The 23,876-nt window shown below is 30.6% G+C and overlaps 2 protein-coding genes across 2 annotated transcripts in view; one reads left to right on the top strand and one right to left on the bottom strand.

Annotated features, from left to right (window-relative positions):
* LOC119689037 overlaps positions 1–14,341 on the top strand; it is a 73,476-nt gene extending 59,135 nt beyond the window's left edge. The window contains exons 2-6 of the mRNA XM_038103769.1: positions 5,046–5,152; positions 7,874–7,964; positions 12,625–12,762; positions 12,841–13,414; positions 13,483–14,341. Coding sequence (XP_037959697.1) covers positions 5,046–5,152; positions 7,874–7,964; positions 12,625–12,762; positions 12,841–13,414; positions 13,483–13,925 — 1,353 coding nt within the window. The 3' untranslated portion in view covers positions 13,926–14,341. The remainder of the gene's footprint in view (positions 1–5,045; positions 5,153–7,873; positions 7,965–12,624; positions 12,763–12,840; positions 13,415–13,482) is intronic.
* Positions 14,342–22,236: 7,895 nt separating this feature from the next.
* Positions 22,237–22,830, bottom strand: LOC119688665 (sperm flagellar protein 1-like). The gene has a single exon (XM_038103335.1). It carries the CDS (start codon positions 22,828–22,830, stop codon positions 22,237–22,239), a length of 594 nt encoding a protein of 197 aa, XP_037959263.1.
* Between the last annotated feature and the right edge of the window lie 1,046 nt (positions 22,831–23,876).

The following is a 23,876-nucleotide window of genomic DNA, read 5'->3' as shown; positions in this document are numbered from 1 at the left end:
GTGAGGTCGATATTATTATCTGGTGCTCTGATATGGTGAACTCTGAAGTACATAAGCCTATGCGCAATATATACAGACATTTATAAATATATTGATATTCAGATGAACACCTACTGAAACGGCTAAAAACAGGTGGATTACTTAAATACCAGCAAAAACACTAGATTCATGTGCAAATACATATTTGTTAAAAAATCTATGTTCTTTGAGTCAAAAAATCAATGCAGAATACTTTTTGATGCTTTGACAGGAGTTTATATGGTTGCAACGCATGACCGTAAACTATGTCAAATATCTCTAACAGTGACGAATGTTGGAATTTCTTGACATTTGAATCATTACTCATTTAGCAACAGCTGTTTTAGTGACGCAAGTTTTTTTATTTTTAGAACAGTAGATTAAAAGTAATTCCATGTCTTGATTGATCATTGCTTTTTAATGGGAAAAACTAGCGTGACAGCAAAATTTTAGTTTGACAAGTACCGCCTGGAGGCTGCTCCATCGAAATAAATGTTAAAATAGTGATTCGCTGTCTTTAAATGTGGCCGTACAAACTCAGAATATATTAATTAAGCTTACAAAATCGTTTTGGTAAGCCGTAAAGTAAAATTGAGGAAATTGCTGACACCTTTAAGATGTTAAATGAACGTGACGGCTTCATTTTAAATAAACATATGTCTATGAAAAACCACTTTTCGAAGTTGTTGACAGTTCACCAAAATTAACAATGGGTTCATAATTCAGAGAGTTGTTTAAAACTATGATATCAAAATAATTTTTTGGATCCACCACCTTAGAAGTTGCCGAAACAGACAGCTAGAATTGTTATGGCGTTTATATGTTGACGCGAGGGTTTTTTTTCAACGATTACCCTGAAAATGACCATTAGTCAAACCATCAATAGCGATCACCATATAACCGAACTAGTACGTTTGAAGGAGGAAATTGCCAAACAATGGCCCTATGCGAAGAAAGAAAAAAATTCTTTTTCACCAAGATAATGTGCTTCACCACAAGTCATTGAACGTGACTTTGAATTGCTTCCGTACCCCTTCGATTCGTCAGATTGAATCCACTAAAAACTCAAAAAAAATTTCCAACGAGAAAGATTTGGCTCCGATAAAAAACTCATGCCCAAAACTGTGGCATGTTTTAATGTCAAGTTTGAATCATTCTATAAGATTAGAATCGATATTTTAGAAGCGTTTGAATGATTGTATTACTCTTAAAGACGACTACGTTGCTTGATAAAGTCGAATTTTGCCAAAAAGTTGTTTTATTGGTTATGCTATAAACTTATCAGCCGACGTATGCCGGAAACCTGACATGAAAAATAAATCCTTAAACATCTCTTCATTCCTGTCCATCTCTCTCAAAAACACAACTAGAATTGAAGTCTCAGTTCAATCCTAAATTTAGGAACCTAATAATAAATTCAAATATATATAATAAAGAATATTATAAGACAACTCGAAAGATAATATAATAACTAAACTGTACAGCAATACTTAACTTTAGTAAAGCAATTAAATCTAATGTTGTGTACCAGGTTAACTTTCAAAGTAACAAGTACCATGTATTTGATAAAATTTATGTGTATACTTTTAGTAGTGCCCTAAGACCTAAACGTCAGATGTATGTAAATGGTTTCGAACTGCAAACATAATTGCAGTATTAAGAACAAAAGTGTTGTAGAAGCAGTGATTTTCCAGAGAAAACTTGCTATGGGAAGTTTTTAGTGACTTTTACTGAACCATGGACCGACCAGATTTTGAAAATGTGACATTATTATATCAAGCCTGTTATCAAAACAGAAGATATTATTCTGCTCTCAATCTTTTAATAATATAATAATTATAATAACATAATAATTCAAATGTTTTATGTTATTTTTATTTTATTTTATTTTATTTTATTTGATTTTATTTTATTTTATTTTATTTTATTTTATGTTATTTTATTTTATTTTATTTTATTTTATTTTATTTTATTATATTTTATTTTATTTTATTTTATTTTATTTTATTTTATTTTATTTTATTTTATTTTATTTTATTTTATTTTATTTATGTTATTAAAATGATCGAATTTTAAATGAATTTTTCCATAATTTGTTCTCTAAAGTACACAAAATTGAAATCTGAGCTTCATGCCAAAATTTTATATCTGAGTTAATTACAGTAAAATTAAGTGAATAAAATCACTCTCTCATAAAAGCCTTTCAAAGATGGCACTAAAGCGCATTAACGTCTCATCAGCTCGTGCTCTACGTTGGCTGGGAAACGGATACAGTACATTAGATTTGGGTGTCTTTGAACCGTAAAGGTCTAGGATCTGTAACCAAGGTTTAGCCTTAAATTGTGCGGATAAGTCTCTCCAGAAATAATAAAAGAGATCTCAGGGGTCACAGTGTACCACTGTCCCTTCTAACAATAATAAAGATATGATTTACAAATGATTGTACCTATATAAAGTTAATGATTTAAATTATAGCATTCAATAATGTTATTAAAAAAATTGTGTTTTAGGTGCTAAAGTTGGGTACAATAATCAAGTATCTGTATTTTCAGCTACATATGTTTGAAGAAATAATTTTTATATTAACTGCGAGGTTCTTCAATATCAACTACTAACGCCAGCTACTGTTGATTTTTAATAGAATATTTTTACTTAATTTTTGCGTACTATAAAATTTGTAAACTTCACTGCAATTAGATACTTTTTACGTCTTCTTTTTATCTGCAAAATACAATATTTACATTGTCATTTATGTGTTAATTTCTTTGTCGGTTACTTCGAGTTTGGCGAGGGTTCCGAGTTATCAAAAGAGTGCACCTAGTTTTTGTTATCTTAAACAAATCAAATTACTCATGGGCTTGCTAACTAATTTTGTGTAAATATTTAATTCTGATAATTACATTATTTTCTACCTAATGAAATCCACTTTTTCAAATAAATATAGTGAAAAATTATAATTAAGAAATCAGCACAAAATTATATTTTACTAGATAGCTTGAGATATTATATAAATCTTTATAATATAGAATATTAAATATCAGAGGAATTACTATAACATATAATTGCACATAGGTATAGTACACTATATTGCAATGATTAACTTAAAAACAAATTTTATTTCAATTTGTAAAAATGATAAGAAAATTTGTGCAGAGATTTTTTTACTGCTGTATAATTATTGGTTAAAGTGTCCAGCTTCTCGAATTGTCTTGATAGTGTCTTCAAGACTGCCCTAAGCAGTCTTGAGTTACAAACAACGACTCTAACTTATAATGTAACTAATATTCTCTGAATAAATTGAGGGAAACAGAAAATAAAGAAAGTAAAGATATTAGCTTTGTCTTTGATAAAGCTCAGTCGCACTTTACATAGAATTTTGAATCTATATTAAGATGTCATATATACTACATAATATATAACATTGTCATAATACATAGATTAGATTACATTTTAAACGGGTTACGAACTTATCACCACGTCACTGCATCTTTTGAGGATTATTGTGACAAACTTACTTTAGTTCCATAGAGGAGCAGCAGATAAAAACGTCATTATGTCCTCTGGAGAGATATTTTATAATTTCGTTATAAGTGAATAGGCAGATAATAAGAACAAAGTCTGAGTCAGACGAGACTATCACAGTGACACTGAATGGGTTTTGCTATTTCCTCTTCTTCGTAACAGAGTCTGCAGCTATCGTCTTTTGTAATACCTATGCTCGATAGATGTTTTTTGATAAACCTGATATACCCATTTCAAACTTTTTGTCTAAGTATAGCCATGAAAAACGACTCTTTCGTGCGTATATTTTGAATTCAACTCCAACTTAGACGGATTTCGTCTGCGAAATCTGTTGGCAATACATCTTTGAAGATATTTTACTCATTTGTTCGAATATGTTATCATAGTAATATGTTGTGTTCTCATCAGTTTTTAAACAATATGAATCAGTTTTAATCAGTGTGTGCATTCCTCATAATCCTCACTGTAGAAGTTGTGGAAACCTGCAGGAAACTAAACCATTAAAGACTTTCTCTATGAAGCCCGGCTTTGACGTCCAGAATAAATGGGTTTTTGGGAAAGTATTTTGAGAGCTTATCAAACTCTTCATTGACAAAAATGAAAGACCTAATAAATTATCTAAATTCAACGGGATGGATTTAGTGTATATATTTCTATCTTAGAATCTGTTGTGAGGAATGTGGTAGCAAAATGGCAAAAAAATTTTAATTGAAGTGCATGGAAAGTTATCTGATGACCTGCCTCTGCAACAATCATCAGTTTTCATTTTTATCTCTATGTCTTAAAAACTAATTAACTCTTATTCAACTAAATTATAAACAATTCCTCAAATTACTATAAAAAAACTGCTGTTGATACGGTGAACTGGAACGGTTTTTTATTGCGTACGGCTCCGCAGGTCTTCATTTTTTATTCTTTCAGGCCATCTTATACCAAGAATTCTGCGCAAGTACTTGTTTATGAAGGTCTGTATTTTTGATTCAGAGTTATGAAACCTTAATTCTGTTGTAAATACAGCCGTGATCTTCTAATGAATATAGCCGTCTGTAGCCAACAATTTTTTTATTTTTGTCATTATTTAAAACAACTTAAACTCTCTTGAGCAAGCATCACTCTTAAAGAACCAAAAGTTGACTGGATATGTCTGGATATGTCAACTTCAAGAGATAAATAGAATCTCTTGAAGTTGATTTCTACTATTTTGATAGGTATTGGCCTAAAGAAAATGGGCACGATCGAAATCGTTATCAACTTTTGAGAATAATACTAGTCTTAATACTAGAGTTAGTAAACAATCTATACAATTATAATTAAAAGTAATAATAATTTTTTTTTAATTCTACCTTTGAAACCGGTTAAATCTTTTTAGTTTTAATATTAATTTTAAGACCATAAAAACTTCATTATTTTTATGACAGTTTTAAATTTAAAACTAACTTTCTTTTTGTGATTATTCTAAATTAAGGAAGAGCTTTTAATATAATTTTCAATATATTTAATTTCAGCAATCGCTGGTCTTAGGACGCATGCCAATAGTTGATATGCCAGGACTATTTAAACGTGGTATTCTTTGGCAACAACGAGATCGATTATTTTCACGCTGGAAGGAGAGGTAAATAAAAATTTTTTAATGAAAATAATATTTTAAAAGCAATATATTTGTTTGTAAAATATTTATTAAATCCTAATCATCAAACGCTCAATAGTACTAGATTTGCTGAACAATCTTCTTTCAGTCATTTTTTCTTATAATTTTGTTTATTTGGTTTGAAAATATCAATTATTAAATGTTACCAAAAGCAAATAAATATATTTATGTATGATACTATGTTCATTAAAATATGAAAAATTTAATAAAAGTATTATAAACATCACTGTATATATATAATATATAGTTCACTATGCCAGTCAATTATAATTCTCATTAGGTATATTTTTCTGCTTTTTATTTCGTTACGTAGCAGTGTTGATTGATTTTCATATATAGATAGATTATTAAAAAACAGTTTAACTTATGAATGCAGAGCATTTATACCTTCCTATTAAACTAGTCTAAATATTTTTTGATGTGCTTGTCTTTCAAAAGAATTCAAATATCACACTAATACATTGTGATCAAAAAATAACTTAAACGTTCTTTTTTTGAATTCCCGCGCTTATCGAATCGGTAAATTTTTTTTGTTATCACGCTGGCAACACTATTACACACAATTTGTCTAAGTTTACTGCATATCGTACTATTAGTTTTTGTTTGGCGTCTATGGTGCTTCGAAGGTGAGCAGAAACCGAAAAGAGAACGCCAAAGTCGTTCCAAAATCAAGGTTATGCTGACTGTTTTCTTCGATATTCGTGGTGTGGTGCTATGAATTTGTTCCGGACGGTCAAATGGTCAATAAGGAGTATTATTTGGCCGTTATGCGTCATTTGCGTGAGACCATTCGCAAAAAGAGGCCAGATTTATGGAAGGAAAACTCATGGATTTTACACAACAATAACGCACCGGCTCACACAGTATTGGTTGTGTCGCAGATTCTGGCCAAAAACTCCACCAATATCATCAACCAAGCACCGTATTCTCCAGATATGGCCCCTTGTAACTTTTTCCTCTTCCCCCGACTCAAATTGCCATTGCGAGGAACGTGTTTTGAGACCATAGAGGCCATAAAAGAGAATTCGCTGCGTGAACTAAAGGCCATACATTCGGCGACCTATAAAACTTGTATGAAAAATTGAATCAAGCGTTGAGTACGTCAAGAGTACTTTAAAGGCGAAAATAAAGAAAATTATTAAAAATTAAGTTTTTTTTTAACTTCTCGTTCTTTTTTGATCAAATGATATACCACATGCTCTTTATGATTTTAAACTTGTAGCTGTTTTTGTCTGATATTTTATTTTCTGGTACAGATCAATTACTGTTTACTTAATAACTTTCTTACCAGCAGTGTTATATCATCCGGTTACCTAACTACTTCACTCAAATATTTATTAGCATGCATTGAGAACTTATCTATTTTTGATAGCAGATAGTTCAGAATAAACTTAAAAACTGCGTACAGCCGAAAGTGAATTTTAGTTTACTGAGACCGGTTTTTGGAAATTCCCTATATCTCTAAAGCGGTTTGCATTTGCTTATGGTTAAAGCTTTTAAAAGCCTGCTTAAAATCCTTGAACATATTGTAGAAACTGTGTCTGAACGTGGTACATTACAAATATTTGATCCATTGTGCCTCTGACTCTCTAAAATACGTATTAGGATTCGTTTTATCTCTCTTTAGCTACTTTTTTAATTCTCTGTCGGAGTATATTTACTAATATATTATAAGCTGTGCACAGTAACGTTAGTAGTAGTACCAACTGACTCTATTTATTTTCTTATATGTATGTAGGATAAGTATTTCCAATATTTTAGTTATCAAACACTTATTCTATTCTCCATATTTCACATAAAACTTTATGTAAAACGTGAAAAAGATTTTAAATAATTATATTTATTTTTCATGCATTCTTGCGTGACATCCATCCGTTTTTTAAGTTTTTGACAACTTGATTAATTTTGACTACTCTATTTAATTTGAGGTTATTTATATTCTAACTAATCACTCTGCCGAGAAAATCTTGGTTAAAAAGGAACATAAATGCACTTGCTATCATAAGAATACACTATCTAATCTTAGAGTAATCACTCTCCGCACGGGGAGGTATGCAGATCTTACATCAATCAATGAATAATCATGAAGCTTATAACGAATACATAAATTAGTCAATGAGATGGGTGGGACCCTGTAGTACCCCCAGCTATCAAAGAGTAAAAGTGCCCAATTGCGCTGACTCAAAAAAAAAAAGAACCAACATACATAAGAATGCCATCGATATATTTACTATACATGTTCAATCAGGGTAGAAGTCCTTTCCTTTCGTTGACGATTACTCGGAAAAATTATTTAGCTTTATTTTAAATGCCTACCTTCTCTGTAGTATAACTTTTCGCTTAATAATTATTAATAATAATTAGCGTTAGATAATCTGTGCTTTTTTTTTTTTGTTTTGGCTCCACAATTATTGTTGTTACTCGCAGGAACCTGTTTATACAGTCTCTTTGGTGGGTGTTTAATGGCACTTTTTCGTCGAGATTGACAAGTGGCTTCTAGATGTAGAATAGACCGTTCTTGGAACTCCACAACTCCAACTATTTATTTATTTATTTAATAAGTAAACAGATTTTTTTGTTTTTGATAGATAAGCTAATTTTAATTTTTGTAAGGTTTTAATTTTTTTTTTTCACTAAAATTTTACGTTCACATTAAATATGACATATATTTTTTTATTATTTTAGATATTTTGTGCTCACACGTGACTACCTCAATTGCTTTAAAAAGGCCACTGGAAATAACCGCCTTTCTGATATGGGAAAATTTATTTTTAAGGTACATGCATATTATTTTACACACTATCATATTATATTATTATACTCAAAAATAGTTTTTAAACACAAGTTTTTTATATTTATGGCAAGATAGTTAGAATATCAAAAATGTATTGTTCACTGCCATTATAATATAACATATATTCAGTTGAAGTAGTTTATAATCCTTGTTTCGTACATTTTTCTATATCCCTAAGGATTTATTACTTTTACAAACGGAAGTAATTCTTGAATTTCTAACATAGGAATTTCATATATTTCGGATTTTTTTTTGTTTGCGGCAAGGATGAGTGCATTGCCTACGCTTTGACCACAATCCGGCGCCCCGGAAAGCCGGAAAGTGTGTGCCCGACTCGCACTATATTTCGGGATTAATAACTAATATAAATAGAACATGAACTTTTGCGTTATACCATATAAAATATAGCATATATATATAATTTTGGTTATCTGGTCAATGGCAATTAATAAGTACTGCCAGAGTCTATGATACTATATTTTACAATATATGTATATATGTATATCATTCATGTGAGCAATGGGAGTACAAATTTATATATGTTTAAAAGATGTTTTTAATGTTAGGAAAATGCAATAAAATTATTTTTCTATTTTATATGAAAAATGGAAAATCTGCATTTTATTTCATTATGTATTCTGTTACTTTAGTTCCTGTATGCCAGAGATGTTGTTAAGCATCAATTATTAAGGTAGTAAGAAGAAGAATTGATTATTTGTTTTAAGCACATTTAGATATATATACAAATAATTTTAGTTATTTATTTCATTTTTGCAAATTGTATCTCTAGCCAATTATTATTTTTTTAAGTAAATTTTTATATTCATATAAAAGCTTTTATTCATAATCTAGCAGAGGGATCAATGCGATTTAAGTGGAAAAAAATATTAGTTATTTGCACTTTATTTTGAGATTCAAACTAAAAATATCGTTAAAATAGGCAGCTAATAATATTCATTATATTAATAAATAAACTTTATTAAAAAGAAAAGTCAAAATATTTTTAAAAATCATTTATTAAAAATTACGCAAGCAAAATTACTAATCGCAAAGTAATCTGTGCTGTAAAAGCAAAAGTGTTTACAAAAAAAAGATACTTTAAACAAATTAATGCAGATATTACAAATTTTTATTAATTAAGATTAAAATTCTTAAAAAATTTTTTAAAAATCTTAATAAGCAAACAAACTCAGCAAAATTTGAAACTGTGATTTATTCGCGAATCAGCAAAAAAAAGCATTTTTGTATCTCAATCTTTGTTTATACGAGTATATATCTCTTATGTCTAATAACATATCTGAATTGGTTTACTCAAATTACTACACTTTTCCTTCTGTTTTCTTTTTATTTATTTATTTACTTTATAAATGTTGTTTTATTTGCTTTCGTTCTCCTATTATTGCTGATGTCCATAAGGTAGCGCCTTAAGCCCTTTTTTTTACGTTCCCTTTACATCATTCACATATACTTCCCTACGTTCTCCTATTATTGCTGATGTCCACAAGGTAGAGCCTTAAGCCCTTTTCCTTACGTTCCCTTTACATCATTCAGTTCTACAAAAATTCGCAGTCTTACTTCTACAATTACTAACGACAATGCTGTTTTATATTGTCACAAAAATGTTTCAAAATCTTCAGCGTAAAGATAGCTTATCTCAATTGAAAACATAGCTAATCCATTGGTATATTAAAATTAAATAACGAAATAATGCTATGTCATTTTTTCTACTCCCCGAAGCTCCCCGATAATTACTCTTAATAGCATACTAATACCACAAGCAGATATTGTCACATATCTAGGCATTCGCTTGAATACTTGACGACTAAGCTAGACACTTAGCAACTAATTTTCTTTATGTTTGAAGTTTTTGTATGTAAGAGTATCATTAAATTAATTTAAACATATAGTTTCGAAGTTGATGAAGTTCACCAATCGATGTTATTCGTAACATATTGTATAAATAAATTCTTATACCTTAGATCTTAGGACTTTTTTCTGTGAGGTGTCTCTTCGTTCAACATCCGTGTTTTTGCCCAGGTCTGGCCAGAACTAGGTTTAAGTTTCTAGGGGCCCCTTTCTTCAACTCACTTAGCGATATCTCCAGTATCAGCATTAGCCAGATTCTTGCCTTTGTTAATGCCTCTGATTGGTTCTAGTTTGACCCTCTATCTACTACCCACTATTACGAGGTTTTTGTGGATTCAAAACGGCTTTCATCCTTAGCTATTTAAGGAGGATTCGTCCTCTCTCCACCACAACAACATATGCCAAAAATACATCGAAACTTTTTCCAAAATGGTCCAGTACCATAATATGTTCCATAGAAATCATTTGATTAAAAATTTTGTGCCTACTGGGAAGGTCTAAAAAATATACGAGTATTAGAATAAAAATTTTCCTAATCTCAAGTTTGTTTGATTCACATTTACTTTTAAAACCACAAAATGCATAGCCCTGCGTATATATATTATACAATTATTAAGTTATAAATTTTTAAATATAAAAGTAAAAATTATTCCGAGCCATCATAAAAGTATTTAGTTTTTTTTTATTTTTAAATTAAAACTAAAGAAATTCTTTATTTACTTTATTATTCTTTATTAAATTGTAACGCCTTGTATTCAATTTTATTGGTTCGATATATTTCCTATTAACTCGATGAAAGCCTATATAGTGAATATCATGCTGCCTCTGAACAAGCGTTAGAATAATTGATTTCAATGAAAGTTTATTAATTACTAATTTGTTTATTTAATTTAATTGTAAATAAAAAACTAAAATATATATTTGAAATAAATAAAATTTCAACTTCTAAAACATATTTTTTAACTAAAAATAAAAACTACGTAATTACGTACTTTTAAGCAATCTGTCGTCGGTCAACTTTATCAAGGTTTATAGTTGCAAATAAAGTATAAATACATTTTATTGATCATCAGAACAATTAAAAAAATTTAATTTTTAATTTTATTAAATAATTAAGTTTTTATTAATTTTTTTTGTTTTATATTTTCAAGTACCTGAAGAGAAACTTTCAAGTGCCTTAACCAAAAAAAATTTTCTGAATAACTATTTTGCTTAACAAAACAACTTTATTAAATGAAGTTTATATCCCCTTATAAAAATTATATTCTACAATTTTTTTATATATAATATTTATTAAAGCATAAAAATAAAATTGCTTAAAATTTGCTTAAAGAAAGATATGCATTGAGGCCTTATAAAGACGCGTCTCAAGTATTTATTCGACAACTTTATTGACAAAAACGCAACACAAAAAACTTTTCTGTGAATTAATTTAATACAATATCTTATATACAAGTTTTATATACAATTATACATATTCATTTTATATACAAATTCATATAAATTTTTAAGTTTCATAAACATGTTTAAGCGCTGCACTTATATCTTTAGAATGTTATTTATTTTAAAGCAAGATCAAAGTTTGTTTATGGATAATATTTTGCTCTGAGGCTCGAGAAACTGAAACCACATTCAAAATAAACCGATGCGCTATATAGACACAATAATAAAATTTTTTTTCTGTAATTCAAACTGAGTATATACCATATAGAGAAGCATATCAACGATTTATACATAGGTACAATAAAGTTTTAAAATATAAGATTAAACATTGGCAGATACTTTTATATCGAAGGATAGAATAAAAACTCTGCCGTTATAGACTGAGGACAGTTACTATAATTTCTATTTACTAGGATTCTACAGATGACCCAAACAGGTGACTGATTGACTTTTTATCGTAAAATAATCGAAGAGATTAATTCTAAAACTTTTTAATTGCGATCAGTAAACCGAGCCTCACTTAATGTAAATTTCTGGGTGTGGGCCTGATTTAATTTTTTAAGTGTACCGGAGTGGTATAGTTGTAAGATAACTTATTATGTATTATATTATTACAAATATACCATGTGTTTTCTGAAAAGTGAAAAGATAAATTTTAAACAGTCGGGGTTGGAATTGAAACCTCAAAACAGATTAAAATCTCATGACATTTTTTTAAACCAAATGTTATGAAAGCATATTAGTGACTTCAATAGATTAGCGTCTCAACAAATCGGCTATTTCTAAATAGTTCTCTTTATATTGGGGTCTACATTTGATAAGTACGTGTCAAAAGATAGTTTATTGTAAAATTTATTAGAAGTTTAGAGCTTTTAATAGAAGTTTAGAGTTCCTCTTTTACAAGGCAATCTAAGCAAAAGTAGTAGAAATCTGCTGGTTGATATATGTACAATTCTACCTAAATTTAATTGATTATTGCGATGTAATTGTCCCATAAGGCTTCTTCTTTGACAAGACAGCTGACTGAAAGTATTGGGGACCTAAAATTTCCGATTGTTTTCAAGCAGTTTTTACCTAAATGTGACAAGAGTTTTCTTGGCACAAAGCTCTGCTATTTTTATAAGTATTAAACAAGAATTGGTCAATTATTGAATAGAACTGCTCTTATATTAACAAAAAAAACTGAAATTAATAGATGTATGTAAGGTCAATTGAAGTATTCGGAATAGAATTTGTCTTTTTGAAATAGAACTTTAATTATAAGAAATAAATATTTTAAATAGAATAGAAAAAAATAAAATATTGCCTACTAACATTTGGTATTTCCTTGCAGATAAAGCTGGTAGACATCGAAAAAGTTGAATGGTTAAATCGTCGCTCCTACAGTATTGTTAGATTATTCTTAGGCCGTGAGGGCTCTGTTTTATTGCGTTGTAACAATGGACTAGAGGAATGGTTCGAGCTTTTGAATGTAAGTAGCTGAAAATATTTTTCTGTTCATGTATACAATTTTAAAATATTTACTAAATGTAATACTTTTTTTATGCAGGAAAGCACAATTGCTTCAAAACAACGTCGACACGCACTGAAGCTATCACAGAGTCCACGCTCACGTGCCTCTCTTGCAGTGCCCATATCACATGCTACATTAGAGAAGCAACATTGTATATTGGGTGGTGACTACACTAGTGCTGTAGAAGATTGGCGTAATGCATTAAATGAGTGTTATAATTTTGGCGGCAAATTGCATAATACTGGTACAATTTCGAATAGACCCATGCTCTTCTCTGATTCTGTGCCGGATTTAAATATGCTGAAAAGTGAACAACTCTCTTATATGCGAACTACAAATTTTAAGAATCAAATGACAGCACAAAAAAATATTATGTCTTCTGCAGTTGTTGATAAAATCATCAATAGTGAAAACGATACAAAAACACCTACTGGTACACGTAAATTTGTGCCCGTTCAAATGTGTGATGAGGACTCAGATCCTGAACTTGAAAACGTTCAGTTGCGTCGGCCTCAGTTGCAACACTACAGTAGCACTCAAAATGGTTACAAATTGGATGAGAACTGGCAGTATTGTAAGCCAATGGCACCAACAGAAAATAGACATTCAGGTAAACTGAACTTTTTAATTATTATTTATGAAATTTTAAATAAATTAATGTCATGTTTTGATTATTAGCACATCCCATACTGCCAGTTAACAATAATCGCAAACACACATTTGTTATCAAATCTGACCTGTACGATAGTGGATTTGAGACCCCAACCGGAAGTACGAAACGCCCTTCCAGCTATAGAGAGCTAACACATGTAACTTCATGTCCACGAAATTCGAACAAATTTATGCAAGCCTCGCAGTATCAAGCTTCCAAAGATTCTTTGCGTCGTAGTTTACAACATCCGATTCCAACAGGCGAAACCCATAAGATACTACAAGAGCACTTCTTTAAAACTCACAATGATACACTTCATTGCACGAATATGAGCAAGATTAATCATTCCAATTGCAGCGATAACAATGAGTCAACAGCTTTGCATCATAATGAGGCAATCACCAAATCGACCTCTTCAAGCCGCAGAGCCTCAATGAAATCTGCTTTGAGCCGTCTATTGCCGCTCTGAACAATTGAAGTTAACCCTCTAAGGGCTTCAAGACAACTGTTATATTACTATTATTTATTTTATTCATTATTTAAAAATGTTATATGCTATATGTGAACTAGACATATTGGTTAATATTAAAAGTTCTTACACGAAATATACAGCACAAATTTCTTTGCGCTCTGATAATTAAGAAATTTAAAAAATTCACAATTGTCTAATAGACAAACAATTTCAAACATATATATATATATATTGTGGAGAAAAAATAATTTATGCTATATAAGAAAGCCGATATAAAAGTCAATGTTAGTCATGTATGTATGTAATGAACTGTTCTAAAAAATTCTCGGCCTAAAGTATATTTAAGTCTTGCCAAATTTATTGTAGAATATAAACTTGCATATCTTATAATATAATCTTGTTTAAATTCGATAAAAAAATTAAATAAAAACGTACAAACAAATAATAATTACTTTCAGATTAATTTTTTCTTGCCGAGAGTGACGCGTTTTTATGACGAAAAGAAACTATGTAAAAGTTGGACGGATACGAATAGCTAGAGAAAGACAAAGGCAAAAATTTTATTTAATTTATTGAAATTTTATTCGAGTATTGTCAAGTCCTCATCAGCAGTGGTGTTATGAATTATTCGAATTTCTTAATTCGAATGGTCAGTCAAATTTCAATAAATCAATTAAAATTTTTGTCCTTGCTTTTTTTTGCTCTTCGAATCCGTCTAATAATTACTTTGTCTAAGCTCTGAATTTTCAAAATGTAACGAATTACCATAATCATCAAAAAAGATATTATCTTAACGATACAAATCAAAACAGTCTCCCTAAACTGAGGTAATTTGTTATTGTAATCCGTTTAAGCGACACCTGCAATCATGACTGGCTCTGAGACGTATACCCGCTTGTTCTGAGAAGACTTTTGACAGTTATTTATCTATATTGACTAACTTAAGTCAATCAGTCAAAATATTGCAGATGTGATATATTAAGAAGGTAGTAAAAAGTGGTATGATACCACATTTCTGACCTATCTTCAAACATAGCAAGAATACAATTTTTAATTCGCTGACATATTGACATAATAATTGCAATAGTTAAATTTCTTTCAAGTCCAGTCACAAATTTTTTATGTCATTCCCTCATTCTCTTCCAGATTTTCCTATGCACATTATGCGTCAATGATTCCATCTTTTTTGACTCGATTAAAATGCATTATTGCAAATATGTTAGTAGCTCTACCTCATCAGATTCAAACCACATACGTGGTTGGCAGTGGCATTAGCACACCAGAAACTACTCACTGGCATTACTAATTCTACTTCTTCTAAATCCATTCACTGCTATTATATACCATTTATAAAGATGTGCGAAATTACCGCTATAGTAGAAATCTCAACTGAACTGTTTATACCATTTTACAGAAGTATTTGGTAATGTAAACATAATTAATTACTGGAATTAAACAAAAGCCATAAAAACAAATATTTTAACATAATACAAATAAATTTCTGTGTCAATTTATAACTATAGATAGGATGTGTTTATACCCCTTACGGTTCAAAAAGATCAAGCAGTGGTAATTATCGTTTTTATCTCCTGACAAAAACACTCTGATAATGTACAGACAGTTCTTTTAATAAGAAAGATTTTGAATTTCGTTCCATGAAATGCAGATGTCATACGAGTATATATATTTGACTAACTCGATATGGTCAAACAATAACAAAACAAAATATTAAAGTAAGTAACTACATACTCAAAGGACTGGGAACATTTATATGACGTGGGATACTGTTAAATAGGAGCAACGCATTTAGAGAAAATTACATTTCATGCTTCAATATAGTCTCCTTTCAGCTTGACACACCGATGAGCTGTCCCACGATCTTTCAACATTTGGATACCTTTGAAATAATACGATTTATCAAGTCCTTTAAAATATACCTCAGTTTCCCATTCCAACTTATCATGTGATGCGAATGCTTTTTCCTGGAGCCATCTTTTCATATTTGCAAACAGGTAATAGCCACTGGGAGCCAAATCTAGACAATAGGATGGGTAAGGAAGCAATTCGTACCTTAAATCATTTAATTTTGCCATGGTTTTCATTGACGTGTGAACGGGTGTGTTATCCTGCAAAAACAAAATTTTTTTTATTAAACAAATGTGGTTCTTTTCTCTTAATTCAATCAATCCAATAATATGCAATAATACAATAGTAGTCTGTTGCTATTGTTTTTCATTTTTTCCCAAATATTCTAGGAAAATTATTGCACTTCAATTCCAAAATAAGGAAGCCAAAACTTTTCCAGATTGTTTTTCATTTTTTCTCAAATAGTCAATGAAAATTATTCCACTTCAATTCCAAAATACGGAAGCCAAAACTTTTCCAGATTGTTGAATTCGTAATCGTTTGGAAGCACTACCCCCGGGCTCAACTCATTCTTTGGTTTGAAGTAAGTGTGAAGTAATGGGTCCATATCTCATCAATTGTCACTTCTTGATGTTCACAGTCAACTCGATTGTGCATAAATATTTCAAAATAATGTTTTGAAGAATGAAGTCGTTGTCGTTCTTGATCAATGGCGAGCGAAACGCGGCACTTATACCCATCCTGCCGAAAGCTTTTTCATACCCAAATATTCATGTAAATCATTCGATACACGTTCATAAGATATGTTTGTCATATTTGCTATCTGCTAACTCATGCAATTAAATTTTTGGATTATTCAACACAATATCGTGGAGTTTTTGAACGTTTTTTTAAGTTGTGACCTCTTTTGGACGACCCGGAAGCACACGAACGTCTATGTCTCAATTCAGCGTTCCGATATTTTTTACTGAACGATATTCAATTTTTTCCATTTTATAAAAAATCACCAATGAATTAGGTGCACTATTGAAGTCAGGTAATTATCAATCCACCTAGGTGAAGTTAATAAAGACCGTAGACGGCTAAAAGTCAAAGGCGTTTAGATTTATCTGAAGAAGAACATGTAATAAGATTCATAAAAGCGTGACGTATCCGATGGGCAGTTCAGGTCCTAAGAATTGAAAAAAGGCGCCCGCAAAGACAGATATTCTTGTATGTGGCAGTGATTAACATGCGTATGGCGTATAGAAGGCCCAAACAAAGGTGACTAGATTGTGTAGTACAAGACATATGAAAAATGAAAGTGACGAACTGGCAACAAGTGGCAACAGACACAGGTTAGTATGGAGAGACAGCTCTAATCCTGCAAAAACTAAATTGGCGCTATAAAAACCATTTTGCGGATTAAACAATCCATTATAATTATGATTAGAGATGTCAAGCCATTTGATGATGTTCACTATTTTAATGTGGAGCCATAACTACGATATTTCATAGTAAAGGCATACCTCTTATTAAGTTTTTATGCGATTTCATAATGTATAAAAACTATATTTGTTATTTTTTTTTTTAATAATTATTGGCATACAAAAAATGGTGCATATTATTAACATTATTATTCATATAAATTCATCAATATGGTAATTAATCTTCTATTAAGTTACAGAAGGTTCACTTTTCATAAACAAGTTAAAAAACAGGTTATAAATATTGCTACCGTTTAACAAGACTTTAACTTCTTATTCGGACAGAAGTGCTTTATCAAAAAACTATATATAACTATATTTTTATAAATCAAGACACCTTGTAAATTTTTATTTGATTTCAACAGCCAAAGTGCAGTTTATACACCTGGTTTTTGTATTATATAGATCTATAGCGTGGTTTCTGTACTTGAACGGAATTATAAACAAAGAGGCTATATTTGATTTGAAAGTTATTTATTGTGTTCTGTTTATATCCTTAATCAGGAAACTAGAAACTTCTTCTGGAAAAATAATTTTCCTACAAAAATTTTCCAAATTTTGTATTGTCAATATATTTGAATAGTAATCCAGCTTACTGTGATTATTGCGAATATCGACGGCTACAGATCTATGCAAATTAATAAATTAAGACTTTATAATTTATTTTAGTGGAAATTTAACTAACTTTGCAGTCCAATTTCATATGTAATTCAAATCCACAACTGCATAACGAAAATCGAGGCGATGTACTGGGTTAATCGAGCTCTTATTACGATTTTTGTTCAGAGCAGGCAACCACATTTCAATGAAAACCTCAACGTTGCTGCCTTCGACACGTAAAACAATTACACTAATCATGTTGCGAATTCAACGAATTGCAGTGCAATCACACAAAAGCATTTAAATTTTAAATAAAGCAAATAATCGAAATGAAAGAAAGTCTGTGTAATCAGCGACGAAAGCGGCATTTGCCATTCTTAGCATAAATATTTGCAGCGCATACTGCAGTCACAACCATCTAGGTATCCAGGCATTAAGGGATGTAGTGCTGCGAGCTCGGAGTTTGGCCACAATTAGTTGTGGTCAAAACAGCTCCCAGCGAATTGCTGAATCCTGTGCCATTGACTTACGTATTTACAAATGAATTTTGATTTACTGTGTGTTACACGGCCCGAATTCATTCGCTACTAACCTAATCGTCCTTTGTCACTGTAATCGCAGTGGTTTGAAAATCAAAATGGCAAATATATTGCAAAATCCATTTCAAATTTAAATAATTTCATTTGAAGTCGTTTAGAGCAAATTTTTACGGAATCGAATTTATTTTATTTTTGTTGCCGGCTAACAAATGCAGTTTTTAGTGTTTATATTAGAAAAATGTATGCAGAATCCTGGCTGCGCATATTCATGATTGAAGCTTCCATTGCACACAAATTTTTGAAAGCACTATATTCAGGACTGCATGTGTCACTGGCGCTAGTGCTTCACAATTTATTCCCGTCACGTTTAGCTACTTGAGCGTCCCGTGAACAGGATGTACAGGTATGCATAACGAATTATCCAAGTGTTTATGTGGCTTGAATGATTCAGAATAAAATATTGAGCAATAACTCTGGAATAAAATAAAAAAAAGCAAGTAAATGCCTCCTTCTCTCTCCACCTCCCTCTCGCATCAGAGAGATGATTTTAGAACAACCTGTAAAAATAATTTAATGAAAAAATGTTTGGTGATTTGTAAAATAAATTGCAAAACCAACATTTTTTCTCGCTTCCAAAAACCCTCTCATAAATCTGAATATTGATCCTATCTTTTTTAACACATTTTGTCACTGTTTCTAATATCCAAACTGTATTCAGTAGGAACTTTATATCTTTAATCTGAATTCCAGATCATAAGAAACACGACGACAATGAAAAGAGCTTGTCTGGCTTGAAAAGACGCAGGTAATCTCTTTATGAAACTAAAATCGGTGTTAGTAATAGTTTCAAAAACATCTTAATTGATCAAAGTTAGAAGCAGAGCTTTACTGACTTTTGGAAAGCCGAAAAAAAGAACGCAACAAACAAAAAGGCTTTTCAATCCTAAACGAATTAAGATGAAAACTATTTTAAGCTTCAGAAGAAAATCTATAAAAATTACTATTCAACTTAAGACAGATCACTGTAAACTTAAAAACCATCCAAAATAATAGATTCAGGTTCCTGTAGACTTTTATTAGAATCAGCAGTTGTTAGAATTTTAAATAGTTTAAAACTATGATGTAAGTCAACATAGTTTTTTTTTTTGTTTTTTTTTTTTGTGTGGTGGGGAGTAGAGAAATATCTTCGCAATAACCACGTAGACGCCCCGGAAAATGAATGCTCGACTCGCACGAACTAAACCTTGTTCTGACCCCGGGATTACGTCGGAGGAGGATCCCTATTAGTCATTTAAGACTTCCATCGGTGTGAGCTACATTTAGACCTCGCTGCTACTTCAGACGGCTAGCTTTGTACTTCGTCTTGATGTAGTACCTCTGCTTGTTCCAGCTGCCTTTTGACAAGATATATTTCTTTCAGGCGCAGAATTTTTGCAGCCAACATTGCTATACGATTTCAATTTGTTTTGTTTTCGATAATTATTTCTTTCACCATTCTTTGGAGGAAGAAAGAACCTTGCGCCGCTAGAACTTCTTGTTCGCATACCCACTTATTGCACTTGCACTTCATGAATGTGTGCTCTGTGGTATCATCTTCAGCTTCACAATATATACAATTCGATGACTCTACTTTGCACATGCGGTAAAGGTGACTTTGGAAATATCCAGAACCAGATAGTAACTGAGCGAGGTAGTAGTTAATCTCTCCGGAGTCCCTTGCTAGTCAGATTTGAACTCTAGTATGAACAATACGGCCCATCTGAGTTTCAACGTTGTTGCTTACCTGTGGATATTATTATTCCCTATGCGCTTTACTTGGCAATATGACTTCCGCTCTTAAACGTTCAGATTAATGGGAATGGTGCCATTAACCACCAGCACCTCTGCTTCAGAAACGTTACGGTGCGTTAAATATATCCTCAAAGCTGCAATATTATGCTTTTAGTGCACATGAGCATGTCTTACTATTGTTGGTTTCCAGCCACATACTCACATAGCTACATGCATGTGTTTCCTCCAGCCCCGTTTCTTCCGTAGTGAATTTGAGTCAGTGATCAAGCTTGCGTTCGTATAAGTCATTGTACGAGCAGACGAAATAATAATAATACTAAAATAATAATACTAATAATACTAAAATTATTTTTAATCTATGAAAAGAAGTATATTTCGAATAGGAAGTGAAGTAATCGTAACGAAATTTTTAAATCCGAAAAATTTTAATTTTAATCTAATTTTTTAATCACACTTAATTTAAAACAACAACAAACACCAAAGCGACAAACCTAGACATTAAAACTGAATACATCTTGTTAAATTTAAATGTTTTAAAAAAAGGTTTAACCGATATCAGCCTAGAAAATACTTCACTAAAACTTCTTTATTCCAGTTTCTTATGGAGGCTAAAGCTAGGTAGTCACAAAAAATATGCTTGAGGCTATGGGGATCCTTGGAATGAAATATTTCATTAGCTTTTTCTGAAATCATTTTTACATCAATAGAGTGTTGCATATAATAGTTCGGCGATACATTATCAGGACTATACGGAAAAGTGACTGTGATTGAATATGAGAGAGTAAAGAAATGCATATATATGCTTATGTTATTGTTGTTATACTATCCCGAGGAAATCTATGTTGCAGAAGACAATAAACACGTTTCTGCTTGGTGGTCTCTGTTGGTAGTGGTAAACCGCCCTTTATCGTTGACGAGTACTCCAAACTCCAAACCGTATACTCGAACGCTTCTGGAACCTGTCAGAATGGAAAACAAGTTAACCTATTACTTATATATACTAGTTCAGATCATCCAACTGTTGTATTGTCTCATGATAAGCACATATCCATATCTATAAATTGACATAGATTTGTTTTTATTTTCTTAGTCATTATTGTGATAGAACTCTGTACTCCTATCGACTAAGGTGTACTTACCTTCTTCATTATATTAATGCCCCTATTCACAATTTTATTTCCCACCATTCTAACTTCTCGAACAATGCACGATATGTGTATTTTCTCCTTGTTGGGCTATGCAAATAGTTGTAACATAATTGGACTTCTTTCTTCGGAATTACTTTAAAAGAATAGTTGAATAAATAAAACGAAATGTTTTATTTACATTTGAAATTCGGACTAAAAACTTTGATAATACGTGGCTTTGATGATTTCATTGATATAGATTTATCTTTAAGTTCACATGCTAATTAATTACCCAGTTTTATCTCTCTTTCGTGCAGTTATTGTTGCACTTTCCCTTTCTTATTTTATAAATGTCTACCATAACATATATGATGGAATATTCATTATAATATGTTACGTATAGATAATATAATAGTATTTTACCGCGTTTTATGCCGATTTTTTATAATGAAATCATTTTTATAGTTCTAGAATAGAAGTAATATAAAAGTAATATGTGTATAAATAAAATTCGAAAACAATTTTTAATTTTTAACAGACCATATCATAATAACTGAAAGTACCTCCAGCATAGAGAAAAGATAACTGAATTTTAAATTAATGAACATTCATTGTTCAGCTCTTGAACGCATATTGGGCGTTCTATCTAGTTAATACTATCAATTTAATTCTATCAATTTAATGAAACAATACATTTCATTTGTATTTCTAATAGGCTTTATCTGGCATGTTATAAAAACAAAAAGATATATAAATTGAAAGATTTTGAATGCATATTAAGCATTCATATTAAGAATTGTTTATAAGCCAAAGTTTTTCGCTAATGTTCTAGAAAAATGGGGTTAGCCAAATTTGTTTTGTATTAGTTACTGTTTCAAATACTGCTTCTCTTTCCTTTTTACATTAACCATAAACTATCTTAAAAAGAATTGCACATCTCAGCAATTTGAGAGCATAATGTATTGATACATTCATCCATCAACTTCCTTTGATTCTCCAGATTTGCACTTTTCTCTTGCACCAAACACAAACTTTTGCAACTTTTTTTTAAATCAGTTTTGACTTCCGCATAAGTCAAATAACTGATCATTTCAGATGGAGCTTGAACGATGACATCCATGTCAGATTCCTTGCTGACAACGTCACAATGGATGTCGTTATGAATACAGTGCATGCTTTCCTGGGCAGCATACTTCTTTATGTTCTCATACATTTCTTTCTCAACAGTCATGAGTTTGTAAAGTACAACATCGATGGTGTCTTGGCGGGAACTAGCCAGTTTCTCCATAACATTTTTGCTTAGTTTCATTTGAAGTTTGACTAACATATTTTTATTGATTGTTTCCCAATTATACAGTTTCGATTTAAAACCATTTCTACGTGGATAATTATTTAGCTCCACATGATCAGGTAAGATACGTTTTAAGATTTGTCCCATTAAGAAACCATCCGAAAAATCGCGGTGCAATCTATTAGAAGTGATATTGTGACGATCTTTTAACCACTGTATCATAACAGTGTGCTTATCGTTATCCAATTGTGGATGACTTTTTTCATTGTTTTCATATGCGAATATCCTTGTTAGTCTGGTTTAGATTTAGAAACCTGTCTATTATTCAAATTATTAAATACCCAGAAATATAAATTGTATGAATAAAATAAAAAAAACTAATTTAATATAACACTTTTTCCTATCAATTTTAAAATACCAAAGGCAACTAGATTACTCTATATACATAAAAAATGTATACGTCTTATACACTAGTAATACTAGTGGAATAATTGCTTGAAAAAAAAACAATATTAATGAGAGTTAGTTAAAAATATTAGTACAGCACATATTAGTACATGTTTTATATACTAAATTACTAAATAACTAATTTACTAAATTACTAATTTAGTATATTAAACTACTAATTTTATTATGACTACATTTTTTCATATCAATGACTCAAAACGTATATAAGATATAAAAAGTTATTCACTTATATGAATTATAGATGACTTTTTATGGGGCTGTATACCATCTTTTAATTTTATATATTAAAATACAATATATAAAGAATACTGATAAGTCAAATCAGTCAAAGATTGAAGATTTTCTACGAAATAGAACGCAATGTTATTAAAAAAAACGGTTTAATTTTGTTTTTAAATATTAATCAAATTTAGTATTTTAGTATAGTATCAACATTATATCAAAGTAAGCATATCGATCCAATAATTATAAAAGATGATTTTTATTATAAATGATATATCATTAAAATCATTAGGGCCCATAATGGACATGAGCTGCAAAAAACGTAAAGTAGTAAAATGCATTAAATAGGTATTTTGCAGCCTCAATGTACTGGGGAAAATATTCAAACAGTATTTCCAAAAAAAATATCATTGAATATATTTTACAGATGTCAAGAAGTTACCCGATAACGGGTAGCTACGGCTAATTAAATAAATAGATATTTTACGGACCACTAGAGCTATTAATACGAACCAGCAACGGTTTAAAGATTACGCTGCATTGCATGATGTTGGGCTGTGCGTACAAATTTTGTTGTT

The sequence above is a fragment of the Teleopsis dalmanni genome, chromosome X (genome assembly GCF_002237135.1).
Source record: "Teleopsis dalmanni isolate 2A chromosome X, ASM223713v2, whole genome shotgun sequence".
Lineage (NCBI taxonomy): Eukaryota > Metazoa > Arthropoda > Insecta > Diptera > Diopsidae > Teleopsis > Teleopsis dalmanni.
The sequence above is the reverse complement of the archived record's forward strand: the minus strand, read 5'-3'. Positions and strand labels throughout refer to the sequence as shown.